We start from the raw sequence: 15,149 nt of genomic DNA on the forward strand, positions 1-15,149 counted from the left end.
TAGAAAGAATGGTCTTTATAATACTGGCATTATAATATACATTTAGAAGCAAGAAGAAATTGTGAGGAAAATTTTCTCACATCACAATAATTTTCAATGGTGTTTCCATATCTGAATTGCATGCAAAGTAATTTTAAGTCTATTCCATAATACTGAAGGCACTTACATGTAAAATACTGAAACTGCACTCAGAAAAAATCTCTGCAAAGTTATAATGGTTAGCTGCATTTTTGCAGGGGGTATCCCATGTAACCTTAACAGTGACTCCAGTCTAAGGCGATTCATTTCAGTTGACTTACTGGAGTAATTCTGCATAGGATTGTGCTGATAGTGACTGAAGATGCAACTAAGATAATAGGGCATCTGGGAGAAAAAGAAATTGAGAACAATTTGTGACCAAAGCTCTCACAGACCCATTATTTGAGTGGTTCCACTATGGTGGGTTAATATTGCAGACCAGTGGTTATCAATTGGTGGGTACCACCAACAGGATGTAGAAATAGTCTAGTTGGGATGCGAGAATTTCATAATAGTTACTATTATCACTCTCAATTCCCAAATCTACCTGCTGGTGTAAAATGCTGTCTCCTGCTGCCCCTGTTTGCCCATATGTGATGCTTTGCCACACCAGTAGTAATAAAAGAATTCTCGTTAAAAAATCTCTCCTTGTCAGAAAAAAGCAGTCTGATGAACCCAGGAACTTTGATAGAGTGACTGATGGGACAGAAGATCTGAAAGGTTAAGAACCGTGGTTGTAGATGAACGTTCTCATCAGCTGTAAAATCAGATTCCATGATCAACTTGCAGAGATTATAAGGCTGAATATGCAGCCTGCTTTAAAGTCCATGGTCTTGTACATGGTCAACCAATTAAATAACTACTTGTTTAGATAAGATTATATTAATTAAAACCAAAGGTTCCTTATTTATAATTTTAATGGATAGTCTTAATATCAAACATCAACATAGACACTTCAATGTGAAAAAATTGTTTCCCAGTCTCCAAAGCTATCTCTCATCCTTTGAGGCTTCTAATTCCTCTTCCTCTTCTTCCTCCTCTTCCTCTTCTTCCTCCTCTTCTTCCTTTTTTAAACGATTCCTGGAAATCTGCTACCACAGAATATCATAAATCAGATCTATTTTGTAACACAGTTTTAAAGAAAATATGACAGAATGTAGATATTCTGTTAAGGTATGTTATGAACATCTCTTTACTATATGACTTTTATAATAGAAATAAAAACTTCAGATGCAAGGGGTCATTACAAGAACATTCGGACTGGTGGTTAACATGTCTACTACAAAAATATTAGTTTCATTCTTGCTCTTGGTAACTGATAAAGAAAGTGCAAGTGCTTTTAAGGGTAGAATGTATTTTTTTGCAGTTTGTGAATAGTAACCTAGCCTATTGAAGTGGCAATGCTGCAAACACTATAGGAGGGAAAAACTATACTGAAGAAGTCAATGTATTGGGAATAGAGACATGAAACCCCAGGAAAAAAACATTTGGAAAAACAATTTTTTCCTGAAGTCTTTTTTCATTTTTTCAACAGAAAAATTGGAAGGTTGGGAGAGTGCTGAAAAAAATCCTCTTATGAAACATTTTCTCTTTTAGAATGAGTGAAATACTTGAAGGTGGGCATGCTGTAAACAAGCAGCTCTTCAATCAAAGATGCATTTCTCACCTAGAAAAATACCTAACCTTCATGAAGGGAGCATGCTGAACTTTCATTTTTTCTGTGTCCCTCTGACTGGACTTTATTTATTTATTTGATTTATATGGTGCCCTTTTTCACAAGTAGCCTCAGGTGGCTTACAGAACAATAAAACAACTTCCATACAGTATTCCAGCACCTTAATTACTAATAATCAGAGGGGACTGAATTAATAGTTAGAGATATAACACTAAACTGTAAACAAGCACAATGACCCTCAACAAACGGGACAGGGGAGAGAGGCTTGCTAGAAGGACACCATTGCAGCTCTCGACTCCAGAGCTGGCAGAACCACTCCATCTTGAAGGCCCTGCAGTAGGTCCTGCAAGGCCCAGGTCTTGCTAGACAGAGCGTCCCACCTGACCAGGGCCAGAGCCAAAAAAGCTCTGGCCCTGGCTGAGGACAACTGGGCAGTTTTTGAGCCAGGGATCACCAGTTTCTTGTTATTCGTGGAATAGGCTCTTTGGCACGTTGACCTTTTTACCTGTCCCTTTAACCATTGTGCACATATTCCCACCAACTGGGTAGCAAGTAGTTTATTGTTCTGTCTGCTGGAGGGAGGAAAAATCAGAAGGTGAGGCACAAACTGTGCCAAAGCTTCAGATGAAAAGCTGTTTCATTGAGAACTGTCCTCTGTTCAGTAGCACTGAAGGCAGAAGACAGCATCTAACTGGAATTGTACCTAGCTGTGCTGATACTATTATGCCCTTTGGTGTGACCCCTTTTCTGACCACGTGACATGTTTTGACTCCTTATTTTTTCTGGTTTCCAGATAGCATTAATTAAGGGGCATGTATAAAGGTAGCATAAGGGGCATCCGTTTACAGTTTTCTCTCAAGTTTGGGGTATACGTACAATTTTGCTTATGGAAAATAATGGTATTTGACTTTTGATAGGACAGTATGTGTTACATATATTTAAATTTTGGGCCAAAATGTCTGTTTTAAAAAAAGGCAGAAAAATAACTTCAGCATTTTAAAAACGTTTTCATCTGAATGTGGGAGAGAATGATTTGTCTGAAAACAGCTGCAACCTTTATATTTTGAGATCAGAATCAGCTACTTATGCATTTGTAGGGAAGCCCTCAGTTCTGAACCGTAAGCCGATTAGAGATGTGAGGTACTCTGCAAACAGTTGTGGGCTTGTAATATCATGCTACATCTGAGACTACTCATCTTTACACTGAAAATTTGAGTATCAATGCATGTCCCAGGTGGAGTTGGCAGGAGAGGAGGAAAGAAGATTAAAGTTTAAGAAAAAATATATTAAAATATTTAGGGGAAGCCCAATCCAGATACCCAGGCAGCCAGGGACAGCGCTGCTGTAGCGCTGCCCTGCCACCCCCAGAGAGCGTTTCAGCAGCACAAAGAGGCAGAAAAAGCAAAACAAACAATGCCCCTGCCCCGCTGCTGGAAAGCCCTTTATAGGGCTAAATGGGCTTATGGCATCCCAGGTGGCATTAGTCCAGGACCTGGGCTGCAGTGCCACCAGCGCCATTTCTACTGATTGAACAACAGATTCGGTCTTAGTATTATGGTGGAAGTACATACATTAGAAATAGGTATTTAAATAATCACTGTACCCTGTAAAACAAGTACATGGAATGATATTTCATAGCTGCAAAGGGGTAATGACTAACAAAGCCGAGCCTGCCCTTAACTTTAAATTACTGGCTTGGATCCAAAGTGCTGTGTGTGGAGGGAGGCTTGTAGAATGAGATTTTTCAAAAAATCCCCCCTCTGAAATTTTGCCTGTTGGAGCAAACAGGGAGGGAGGAAGCAGCAACCACCATTATGCTGGCAGATAAGATTCTTTGGGTCTAATCCAGAGTTTATCCTGAAACCTTTGGGATTAGGCAAATCAGTATTTCTATTGTACCTGAACTAATCCAGTACAAGGTTTGGATGAACCAGTTCTATGGAGAGGAGACTTTGAATTCGCGCGGACAATGTCCAAACGAGACTGATGCTCTGGAGGATACAGAGAACTCCGAAATACCTGTTCAGCAAAAAAAAAATGTTGATGTTGTACATAGTTCATATAAGAGCCTTCAGACTCTACTTCAACAACCCTTTTCACATCAAATTGTTCCTGAAAGAGCCTCTGTTTGTCTACAATAGAACCTTAGCATTTTGCACTGCATTCAGGGGAAGGCACTCAAGCACTATACACTCAGCTCATGTGGAACACTGGGTGGACCTGCTGTATTTTCATAAATGTGGTCTAGGATACATTCCCCTACTTAAGCAATCTTTGGAGCATTGCCCTTTTAAGAAAACCACAGATACAGGCTACCCAACAGGCAGCTTCTCTGAAACCGAGCCTGAGTCTGTGGGAAAAGGAAAGAAAGGGTGAGTTAGTGAGGGGGCCTGCCAGCCGGCAGGAGAGAGTGAAGCAGAAAACTAAGCACAGAAAGTGGCTGAAAGGGGGGCGGCAGAGAAGAAGGCAGGACAGAGCGAAAATGGGACAGGGGGAACACCACACAAGAATTACTGGTAAGTGGGACCCACGTATAAGTTGAGGGGGGCATTTTTCAGCCTAAAAAAAGGCTGAAAACCTCGACTTATGAGCAAGTATATACAGTACTCCCCTTAAAGACTAGAAATAATTACATTGTTGATCTTCAGTGCTCAGTTTGTTTGAAAATGCATTGGGTACAGCCAATCCATATTTGAATACCCATACAACTTAATTTTTTTGTACATGTGATTAAAACTTGAATTTAAATCATCCCAAACAGAGCAAACGTTTTCACTGCAGGCTCAGGGCCCCTTTTTCCTTCCTGAAAGGCTGGGGGGGGGGGGCTATGCTGAATGATGTGGGGTACAGCACAACTTTCTGACTGTATGGAAAAGGGGTGTTTGTCCCCCTTCCCATGTAAATGCTTGGCTCATGGCACATGAAGGGCAGTGATTTGGATCTAAAGGACTATCAGGCTACATTTTCATATAATTTCAGTTAATTTTATGGCAACATCATAAGAACTAGATTTACAGCGGGAAAAAACCCGCCAGGAATTAGTGTTGTATGTAGGTAAAGGCAGACCCACTGTGCAAGCACCAGGTCATTACAGACCCATGAGGTGACATCACATCACAATGTGTATTAGGTGGACTATATTTATGGGATAGTTTGCAAGTGCCTCCCCCAGTCTTCTACATTTTTTCGCCAGCAAGCTGAGCACTCATTCACTTATTTTGGAAGGCTTGTCAACCTTGAGCTGGTTACCTGAAACTGTCTGTCAAAATCAAACTCAGGCTGTGAGCTGAGCTTTGACTGCAGTACTGCAGCTTACCACACTGCGCTATGGGCTCCTCTAATGTTTATATTAAATTGTGCAGAAATATCTCCATTTGGGCTATGGTCGTTTTCTTGTTGAGAATGCAGGTCTGTCTCAGAGATTCAACTGGGCTCTTACCTCTAAGTCTTCATTCTCATCAATGCTTTGTATAGCTTGGTAGCCTGATGTGTAAATCTCTAAGGCTTTCCCATGGAATAACATCTCGATTGCTATAAATTCTGAAAATATGTTCTAAAAACAAATTAAGATAAAAAGTGTTACATTCTTGCAAGCAAACTTCTTTTTCTCTGATGGAAGCCCTGACGATAAACAACTGGGGATGTCACTATGTCTGAAACTACCAGCCTAATTCACTGAAAACTTTGGATGACAGAAAAAGGAAAGTATCTTTTAAGTTAAATCTAATCACTTCTAATTTTTCTACTGAAAATTAACAAGAACGGCAGTGGACCGAAATACATACTCTAACCAAGCCACATCAACAAGTAGTAAGAAAAATCTTTGGATTGCTAATTTTTTTTTTGTCAATACTTATGCCACAAACTCCACTTGCTTTTGACTGAATATAACTTCTTATGCTACTTCATTCAAGTTGTACATAATTTTCCATTGGTGCAATTTTCTTCTAGTGAGGGGGGAAGGGGCTGCCATGAATTGGATCCAGTGACCATGAGCAGCAGAGTTCAGTTCATAGAACTGAACTTTCTTCCTGCCCACTGCAGATCTTCACAAATTGCCCAGTGCTGTTACTGGGGGTCACAGAACCCTGGTGCCACGGGAAGGGACAGAAGAAAAGGTTCATGAATCAATCATGAATCAATCATGAATCAATCAATGCAAGCTATACAAATTAAAGCCAAAGCCGTGACTGAACAATTTGATTCGGCAGATTTAAATACTTGTGTTCCAACTCTATCTGTTGTAGTGCCCTGTATCTGGTAGCATGCAAAGTTGAGTTACTCAATATTTACTTGGAAAATGATGTGGACTCTTGCTGTGGAGGTGTCTGTTTGACATCTTGAAATTCTAAAAGTCCCCAATTTTACGCCCCCTTCCCCCATTTTTCTACTTTGGAAATTGGGTACAATTGACTTGTTTAATTTTATCTACAAATGCCTTCCAACTGGGGAAAATATTTTCCCTATTGTAAAGAAAAAAGTGCTCATTTTCCAAACCCCTGCAAGTTTACATTACAATTCTGAAGTCACCTTTATGTCTTGTATTTTCTGTTTTTCAAAGTTGTCAATGGTTTCCTCCAACTGTCGACTTGTTCTAGTAGCATCTAGAGAAGCTCTCTGTAGTTCACTTTCAGCCTTAAAATAACAATACAATTAATTATTGTGCACGATAATGTTTTAGTCTGCTATGCAGGCTGCTGCCTGCCAATTAGGCTGCCCTGGAAATGCATTTGAGTGTATCTTGAAGGAAAAGTTCTGAGTATCAGTTTTGAACATCTACAGTTCCAAGTTCTGAAACATAAACAGCCCAATCTGGGGCGGGGGGCATGGGCCTATGTGTGGACCCGACACAACCTTGCACTGGCACAGGTGCCCACCCTTCCAGCACAAGGGGCAAATGTGTTAGCAGAGGGCCTGATATGCAGGCAGCCTCAGCCCTGCCATCGCAAAGCCAGAAGTCCCAGCCATAGTGGGGCTGTGCTGGCATTCTAATTGGTCACAAGCATTGGGGAGGTGTGGTGGTGGTTGGGCTGGGGCGTTCCCTAGATTTGCAGCCTCAGCCCTGGACTTATGCCACCCTTTTGGGTAGTGTAAGTTCATTAGTTTCAACTGAGGGCTTTCTGGAGCTAGGGAAGGGTTTTGCTGTTTTTCCCTGCCTGCCTCTGTGAAGCCCTCTGGAGGTAGAGAGGCGGCATAGCAGCAGCACCATCCCCAGATGCCTCCATGGTCTGGATTGGGCTGTAAGCTACAGATGCAATAATAAACTACTGTTGGTATTTCAAGGTTACAATAAATTGCATATTTAGCAGAATGGTTGGGAAGATATATATACACACACACACACACACACACAATACACACACACACACACTGCAAGTTTCCTGCATAGTGAACTAATATCTTTGAAGGGCTCACACACAAAATATCATCCATGGGTATTCCAGATAAATTCAGAAAAGTTGTTATTCCTTAGATCCATATACTTCAAGTCCACATAGAAGTATTACTCCATATATTAAGCAATAAAAGGGGGAAAAAACCTTTCCTCCTGAGTACAAAATGGGAGTGCTCGTTAAAGAATGAATATCTCTGTCAAGTGGTCTTAAAATTGAAAATAGATGAATTTGGGGGTTTACAAAGAGAACACGTAGAGACAAAATGGGGAAGGGCAAGCAAGTAAGTGGTAGGAGATAATTTTGAGCATCTAAAATATGGCAACCACAGAAAGATGTTGGAGATGAGTGGGAGATGAGTTGATGGAAAATAAATTTGGTCCAGGCAGAGTAGCATAGAAGGAGATTAAAATGGGGAAAGGGTGGCCGGCACCAGGAGAGCGTTATGTAGCAGAAGAACCAGAAAGGCTGGATGAAGTATCATTGGGGTGTGAGGTTGGCTTAAAGGTCTGGAACTAGAAGACACAAGATGACTCAAAACAAGAAATGACTTAAGAGACGTTGCAGAGACGATAGATTTGACTATGGAGAATGGGGAGAAAATTTCAGATGAGAGGCATGCAAAAAAGCAAGCAAGAAGACAATACAGAAGGGCGATGGTTAGCATTGACATTTTTGGGGGTCACACAATGCTATTTCTTTGGCGCTCCAAAGAATTTCAATATACTACTTCTATACTAGAAATAAAGTGTCAGTCTCTTAAGATTACATTTCTAACATAAACTTAAAATTTGTCTCTGTATAAACTCTTTTCAAAGCGAAAAAAAGAAGAAAAGCTGACCACAAAAAGTTTATATAGGTTCAAAACCATTCCAGCTTTTTCAAGTCCCATTTCAGCAGACAGTACCTGATTTGCTGAATAACACTGCAGCTGATGACATCTTGTGTCGTTTCAAGGGACTGCAGCAGCAGATTATAACAATTTAGATGTAAACAATTAGTGGCATCTCAGTTTTTGTCCAATAGTCTCAAATGTGCAATAAAAAGCTTTTATTTTAATATCTTAACTTAGATAAAATACTAACCTGTGACTGTTGTAGGTAGTGGAATAAAATATTATTTTTAAGTTATAGAAAATATGAAACTTATTTGGATATTTAATATACACATTGTGTATATATTAAAAAGCAACTCAGTAGTTTGAATCCAGGCAGCTTCTTCATTCAATGTCATTTAATCCTCGCAGTGACTTCAATCCCTGTCCCACATGGCATTTGTCCCATGATCCTCTGGTGATCAAAAGGGACCCTCTCCACTCTTTTTCAGGAGTGGAGAAGCTATATGGATCCAATCCAGTGGATTCCTTGTATCTTTCTGGATCAGATACAGTGCAAAAATATCTCTGTGTACTCAATCTCCTGCATAAGCAGAAATGTAGGGAAAAGACTGCAGTTGCCGCTTGCACTAAGTTGAAATCTTGTGCAATCAATTTCTGGGCATTATAAAAATACAGGGAGGAAAGAACTAGGTGTTGAATTTGGATCTTGCACAAATGGAACTGCGCTAAGTCTGGTTGTGGTGGGTTTTCTGGGCTGTATGGCCGTGGTCTGATAGATCTTGTTCCTAACGTTTCGCCTGCATCTGTGGCTGGCATCTTCAGAGGTGTATCACAGAGGGAGTCTGATACGCACTGTGTTTAGACTTCCCTCTGTGATATACCTCTGAAGATGCCAGCCACATATGCAGACGAAACGTTAGGAACAAGATCTACCAGACGACGGCCACACAGCCTGGAAAACCCACAACAACCAGTTGAATCCGGCTGTGAAAGCCTTCAACAATACATTGCACTAAGTCTGTTTACATTTCTGATTGTTCATCTCTGGATCCAAGCCTCTGACTATCTGGCATATTATGGATTCTGAAGAAAAAGGAGAACAGCAGTTTGGATTTATACCTTGCCTTCTCTCCTGTAAGAAGTCTCAAATCAGCTGACAAATTCCTTCCCTTCCTCTCCCCACAACAGAAGTAGGTGGGGCTGAGAGAATTCTGAAGAACTGTGACTAGCCCAAGGTCACCCAGCAGGCTTCATGTGTAGGAGTGGGGAAACAAATCCAGTTCACCAGATTCGCCTGCCACTCATACTGAGGAGTGGGGAATCAAACTTGATACTCCAGATTAGAGTCCACCTGCTCTTAACCACTACACCACACTAACTCTTTAAACCTTTAAATTTAGGAAGCAAAAGAAGAAGTCAGTGTTCTTCCCAAGATCCTCATCTTATTGGTAGAAGATCCACTTGGATTCATTCTGATTTCCAAACATGTAGCATTCTTATGTAGTAAAAATGTCTATTCACTTCAGAAATGTTCATATATGTTCATGGTTACAAAGGATACAATAACGTGCCGATCTGATGGATTACGCTGACGGGTCCTTTCCAGCTGAGACAACTGTTTGGCTTCTCGATTCTTTGCTGACAAAGTTGCCTTGAGATCCTCCTGTAGTTATATTTACAGATGGGTTAAGAAACTGAAACAATGTCTCTTGCTCATTTGAGTTCCCTGATAAATTACCAGCAAGCCAAACAACTTTTTATGAATATTAATACTATTCAGTTTAATGCAGCATTTGGGACGTGTTAAGATGCCGTCAAGATCAGTTTGTGGATCAGGAAATGTATTTCGTCTGAATCTTCAGAAATCCAAGTGCGTGAAGTTCAGTTAGATTCTAATTTTAATTCATTCTAAGCCCTGATTACCTAGGATGTAAAATTGCAGTTTCCAAATAAAACAGGTATAGCTTAAAGGCTTTATTTAACTTATGGATGGAAAAAGACACCCACAGCTTTGAACCCTATTCCAGCTTATCTGTGTAGCAGATCTTCAGTTAATCATTCTAAGGAGGATGTTCAGTAAACATTGCAGAATTCCAAGGATCTTTTGCAGGAATTTGGATTGAACCGCTTTGAATGAGTGCCTTTCTTTATAAATGCAGAGCTGAGAACCATATAAAAGCTGAGGTACAACCTTTCCTTGGAAGATTTTAAGTTCTGCAGAGAGAAAGAAAGCTCCTTTTGTAAAGTGGAAATTTAATATCGCAGAAGATAATGTAGAAGCAGATTCTTCAGTGTGCTATGCTTGAACTCTCCAGTGTCCAGACAACTGGAAAACCAGACCAAGATATTTTAAAGTTCTGCTTTGTTCGATGATATGGTCTTCAATTTGCCATCTGTGGCTTCAATTTTTGTGTGTGAAAACAAGGATTTTTGGTTTTTTATTATTTAAGCTCAGAAACAGCCTCCATGGGAATAGCCTTTGAAACTTTCAAAAAAGTTTGCTCTGAGTTAAGGTCAGCTTTGTTTCAGAATGTCCCAGGTTATTACTACTCTGGATTTCATAAGCCAAAGTAAAGTACTTCTCAAACATATACATTCATTGGAAAACTTATAAGGAGTTTTTAAAAATACACACTGAAAAAATAAATAAAAATATCCACCACAAACAAAACATTAAAACAGGGACAATGTTTGACATTTAAAGGCTGTTTGAAAAGCAGCATTATCGTCAATATTTTTAAATGGCAGATACCATTAAAAGATAAATTAGGTAGGTCACATAATATATTTTTTCTTTTAAAAATCCTGCCAACAAACAAAGGGGGCGGGGTGGGGGGAAGGGGATGTTTGATTATAAATATTCAGTCCCTAATAGGTTTGAAAAATTGATTTTTTAAAAATCTAGAATGTGTTGTTGTATATTTTGATACTGACATATTTAGAAATGTGTGTTTTACATCCTTGTTTTTATTTGGTCTGTTTTAGTAAAGTATTAAAAAAGAAGAGGAAGGAACAACAATCACTAATAAGACTGGAACAACAAGTAAGTTTTACCTGACCCCCAAAACTCACAAGACTCAGTTAATAGATTAAGTACTAAAGTTCAATAACTGAAGTAGTACAATTCAGAAAATCATGTTTTGGGGCTCAAAAAGGAAGGAGCAGGGCATCTTGCTTTAGGCTCAGTAATGGGATTCAGCAGGTTCGCACCACTTTGGCAGAACCGGTTGTTAAAGTGATGCTTGTAAACAACCAGTTGTTAAATTACTTGAATCCCACCACCGGAACTGGTTGTTAAATTATTTGAATCCCACCACTGTTTAGGCCCCTTAAGAACTGTGGCCCCAATCCACCTGGGGCTTTAAATATAATAGCCAGAACTTTTGAATTGGTCCTGTAAGCAAGCAGCTGTCAGTGCAGGGTTTTTTTGGCATCGGTGAGACAGAGTCCTTCTAAGACGAGCCATCTGGCTGCTACGTTGCATCAACTGAAGTCCTTGAAACATATTTACAACACATTAAAGAAATCTACCCTGGGTGTGATCAGAGTATAGATGGCAGTGGCCAAAGCTTACTTTTCAAGCAAGGGTTGAAGGTGGTATGCCATCTGAAACTGATTAAAAATACCCCATGCTATGGAGATGAGCTGTGTCCACACATGTATACCCAAATTTAAGAGCATCCCCAAGTTGTGATCCTGCTCTTTTAAGGACAGCGCAACCTTATCCTGATTCCTCAGTCCATGATGGGCTACAGCAAGCAGCTCATCCTTCTGACACCAGTTTTCCAGACAGAAGCAGAACCACTGAAATAGTGTCTTCAATCCTCACCTCTGCCACCCAGTCCAGAAGGATGCTGTGGCCAATGGTATCAAAGTATTCTGAATCAAATATCGGTAACTCCATATTTATGTGTACAAAATGAAGACAGATTTTATTACTGAACTGCTACTTCCTTATATCAGAAAATCAGTTAGTCTCGCTTTCCATCTGATAAAGGAAAACATTTAAGAATATAAAACAAAACCTTCCACTTACTCTCTTAAGTTTTACAATGGTTCCATAACATTTTAGGGGTTCAACCACTTTAGCTTCCAGTCTTTCCACCTATAAAGAAAAGCAATAAAGAATAATCTCAGTTGTATATTTTGGCCACAAATTTTAAACTGTGTCCCATTGTTTCATGGAATATGTTTTCAAAGACTGGATTTTTAGCCTCAGTCCTTAGAAACTACAAGAGCAATAAACAGAACTATATTCATAAGTAAAGCAATAATGGGGGAAGGGGAGGGGTAAGGACCAGCAATATGCAGAGATTAACAGTGGCATTAACGTCGACATCAAACTGGTAAATGTGTTATTGGCAAGGACACCTGTGTTAAGAGTTTGCACTGGATAATGCCCACCTAGATCAAATCTTGTTCCCACAATCAAATCAAATGCTCACTACATTTATGTGGAAACGCTATAAAATAAGCAAACTGAAAACACCAATAGACTTTTGCCAGGAAAAGTGCATTTGCCAAGAGCACATTTATTTTTACTCAAAATGGATTTGGTGGTTATCTTCAATGGATAATGTTAAGTTTTCTAACACTAAAACTGACATATAAATAAATAAATATGTTTTAAAAGATTAATACTAAAGCATAAAGTTTACAAGCTAAATTTTATACCTCAGCCTGACGATAATCTTGAAGTTTGGAAAATTCAGTTGCAAAATTTTTTAATCCCAGCTTTAAATTTGGTGTTTCTGTTGCTGCATAAGCATGTATCTCGTTCACCAGAAGATCTGCCTTGTCTCTCAATCTGGCAGTTTTCCGTACATATGCTGCAAATATTTGGCACAGTTCACCAAAATGTTTTTCCACATTTGACACAGCATCTCGCATTTGTCTTGTCTGATTGTCCCTAGAGAGAAAGAAGTTAACACAAAGTCAGACTAGGCTGACACAAACCATAGACTGAACGACTTTATAAATACAACTGCAAATGCTATGAACTTTTGTTTTGCATCTGCAAAGCACAAATGATTCAGTTGTAAATTCTCACAAGAGTTCAGAGCAGGAAACACTCAAATGTAGCATAAAACATTACTCCAGGAGTAACAATGTAATTTTCTTGTTATTCAATGGGGCTTATTCCCAATGAAGTTTTACTTTTTAGTAGGTCTACTTAGGATAGCTCCCTCCAGGACACTGGCCTCAACAAGATGTTGTTTGTTGGGGAGAGGGGGGAGTGGCCTGCAAAATCTTTTAAGAGTGTGTGCTTTTTACGTTGTGTCCTTCCTTTCAGTTACTCACAGCCCCTAACATAATGCATGTTGACATGACCCTGATGCCCCCTCACTTTACTGCTCAAGTTTAGGGCTAAATAAACAAACTTCATGCCCCTAACATCAGAGCTTAGCATTCAGCAACACAGAGTGATGGGGCTACAGCACAAGATGCTTTAGGGTCAGCACTATGTTATGAGGGAGCTATGCTTCTAGCACAAGAGTTCAGCAGTCTCGCAAAACTCCCTGGGTTGCTCTCCAGGACCCCAGGAATACAGAGGATAGGGAAGTACACTTGTGGGGGGGAATATACATACAATACAGTAAGCACAGGCAGACATTAGGTATGGGACCTACAGAGCAGGAGAACAACTGGAAAATTGCCCTCCCCACAGCACAATAGCAAGTTAACTTGAGGGGTGGGGGAGATCACAATAGGTACTAAACTTGGGTGTGTGTGTGTGGGGGGGGGAAGGTCACATACAATTGGCTGCAATTCCATTGTTATATGAAAATTGCACTGTAGCACTACACTGCTACGGGTTTAGGAATCCAACTAACTGCAATTCAAATAAGGGGTGTGGGTGGCTAAAATCAAGCAGCAGAAGGAGTGCACCAGTGCTTGTGCAGAGGCCCTGCGGCAGTGAGCCTCTGCTGCAAGAGCCTCTGCTGGCATGGAAGGATGCGTTCCTAGGGGCAGAGTCAACTTTAATGGCTTCCGAAGGACTTTCAGTCTGGAGACTCTACTCTGGCAGCCAACTTACACCACCAAAAGGCGTGGGCCATGTCACTGGTTTATATAGGATTTTTCAGGCAGACGGGTTTATTTATTTTCCTCCCTTCCTGTGCCACCTAAAACCTCATTGGAGGCGGCGGGCTGTGCTGCTGCGATACCATCCCCCAACCCTACTCTACCTTTAAACCTCCACAAATTTTCCATCTCAGAATTAGTAACTTTGGGTAGTGCCTGAAAACGTGCGTGCGCACGAGCACGGGCTTTTACGCATATGTACAGGGCAAGGGGAATGCACGCTCATCCCCCCAAAGTCGACTCCCGGAAGACAAATGGGTGGAGGAGTCCTGCAAAGAAGAACTTTCCACCATCGGCGGCGGCTTGGCGGGGTGGGAATTTCCCAAACCAGGGACTGGGAGGGCTCCAGCCTTTGTTCCCTCCAAGTTGCTCAGCACTCGGGCCCGGAATCTGCTCTTAGTACTAAGCGGGGGAAAATGTGTCCGGAGTATGCGCAGAGGGACTCCCCACGCCAGTGAGCCTACGGGGCGAGGCCGCTTGGGAGACATTTAGCCTCTTTCCCGCCACCCAGGACCCCTCGATCCTCCTGGAGCGCATCCAAAATGTGCCCAAAGAGACGCGCGCCTGCCCTCCCTCCCAGGCGAGCGTCCCCATTCTAGGCGTGGCCCCTCCCTTAGGTCTCTATCAGGCGAGGGCCCCCGAAGGAAGGAGAGAAAGGCTCGGGGCGGCGCCTGGGCTTGCTGCCCTGCAGCCCCGGCCGTTACCTGGCGTCCAGACCGCGGCCCAGCATCAACATGGCGACGGCAACACAAGCAGCAGCGGGGGCCGAGACGAGGAGCGCGCCTTTTGCTTCCAACCGGTTGCCACGGAAACTGAGCTTCAATCCCCCTCCCGCCTTATTCGGATTCTTGGAGGTGGGGGGCGGCGGCCGCGCTTTGCTGTCCTCCGCTCGTGCGCAAGTTGCGCTGTGGCGAGGGGCGCAGAGCACCGCGCAATAAAATAAAATGACAGCATCGCGCTGGGTTTAGCTTGGGCAGGAAGGCGGGAGTATTTCGCTAGAGGGATTTTTTTGTTGTTGTTGTCGTCCATGTGGTTTGTATCATTTCTTTCAGTGCAAACTACCAGTAGCCGGGTGCGATATAAGCAAGTGTGACTTAGGAAATTGTACTCGAGCAGTCCCCTCGTTTATGAAACAATCAAG

At 41.5% G+C, this 15,149-nt stretch overlaps 1 protein-coding gene across 5 annotated transcripts; it reads right to left on the minus strand.

Annotated features, from left to right (window-relative positions):
* Positions 1-14,942, minus strand: CIBAR1 (CBY1 interacting BAR domain containing 1). 5 transcript variants are annotated; one of them, XM_048507929.1, is made up of 9 exons: positions 14,713-14,941; positions 12,599-12,833; positions 11,961-12,029; positions 9,486-9,587; positions 8,172-8,201; positions 6,224-6,328; positions 5,133-5,246; positions 3,593-3,712; positions 1-1,109 (listed from the first exon to the last, which is right to left on the minus strand). In XM_048507929.1, the coding sequence occupies exons 1-9, from the start codon at positions 14,742-14,744 to the stop codon at positions 1,008-1,010; spliced, it is 909 nt and encodes a 302-aa protein (XP_048363886.1). In that variant the 5' UTR covers positions 14,745-14,941; the 3' UTR covers positions 1-1,007. The 5 variants fall into 5 exon arrangements, with proteins under 5 accessions (XP_048363886.1, XP_048363888.1, XP_048363887.1 ...); XM_048507931.1 differs by having other exon boundaries at positions 8,172-8,177; positions 14,713-14,939; XM_048507930.1 differs by having other exon boundaries at positions 1-1,106; positions 14,713-14,939.
* Between the last annotated feature and the right edge of the window lie 207 nt (positions 14,943-15,149).

The sequence above is a fragment of the Sphaerodactylus townsendi genome, linkage group LG09, assembly GCF_021028975.2.
Source record: "Sphaerodactylus townsendi isolate TG3544 linkage group LG09, MPM_Stown_v2.3, whole genome shotgun sequence".
NCBI lineage: Eukaryota > Metazoa > Chordata > Lepidosauria > Squamata > Sphaerodactylidae > Sphaerodactylus > Sphaerodactylus townsendi.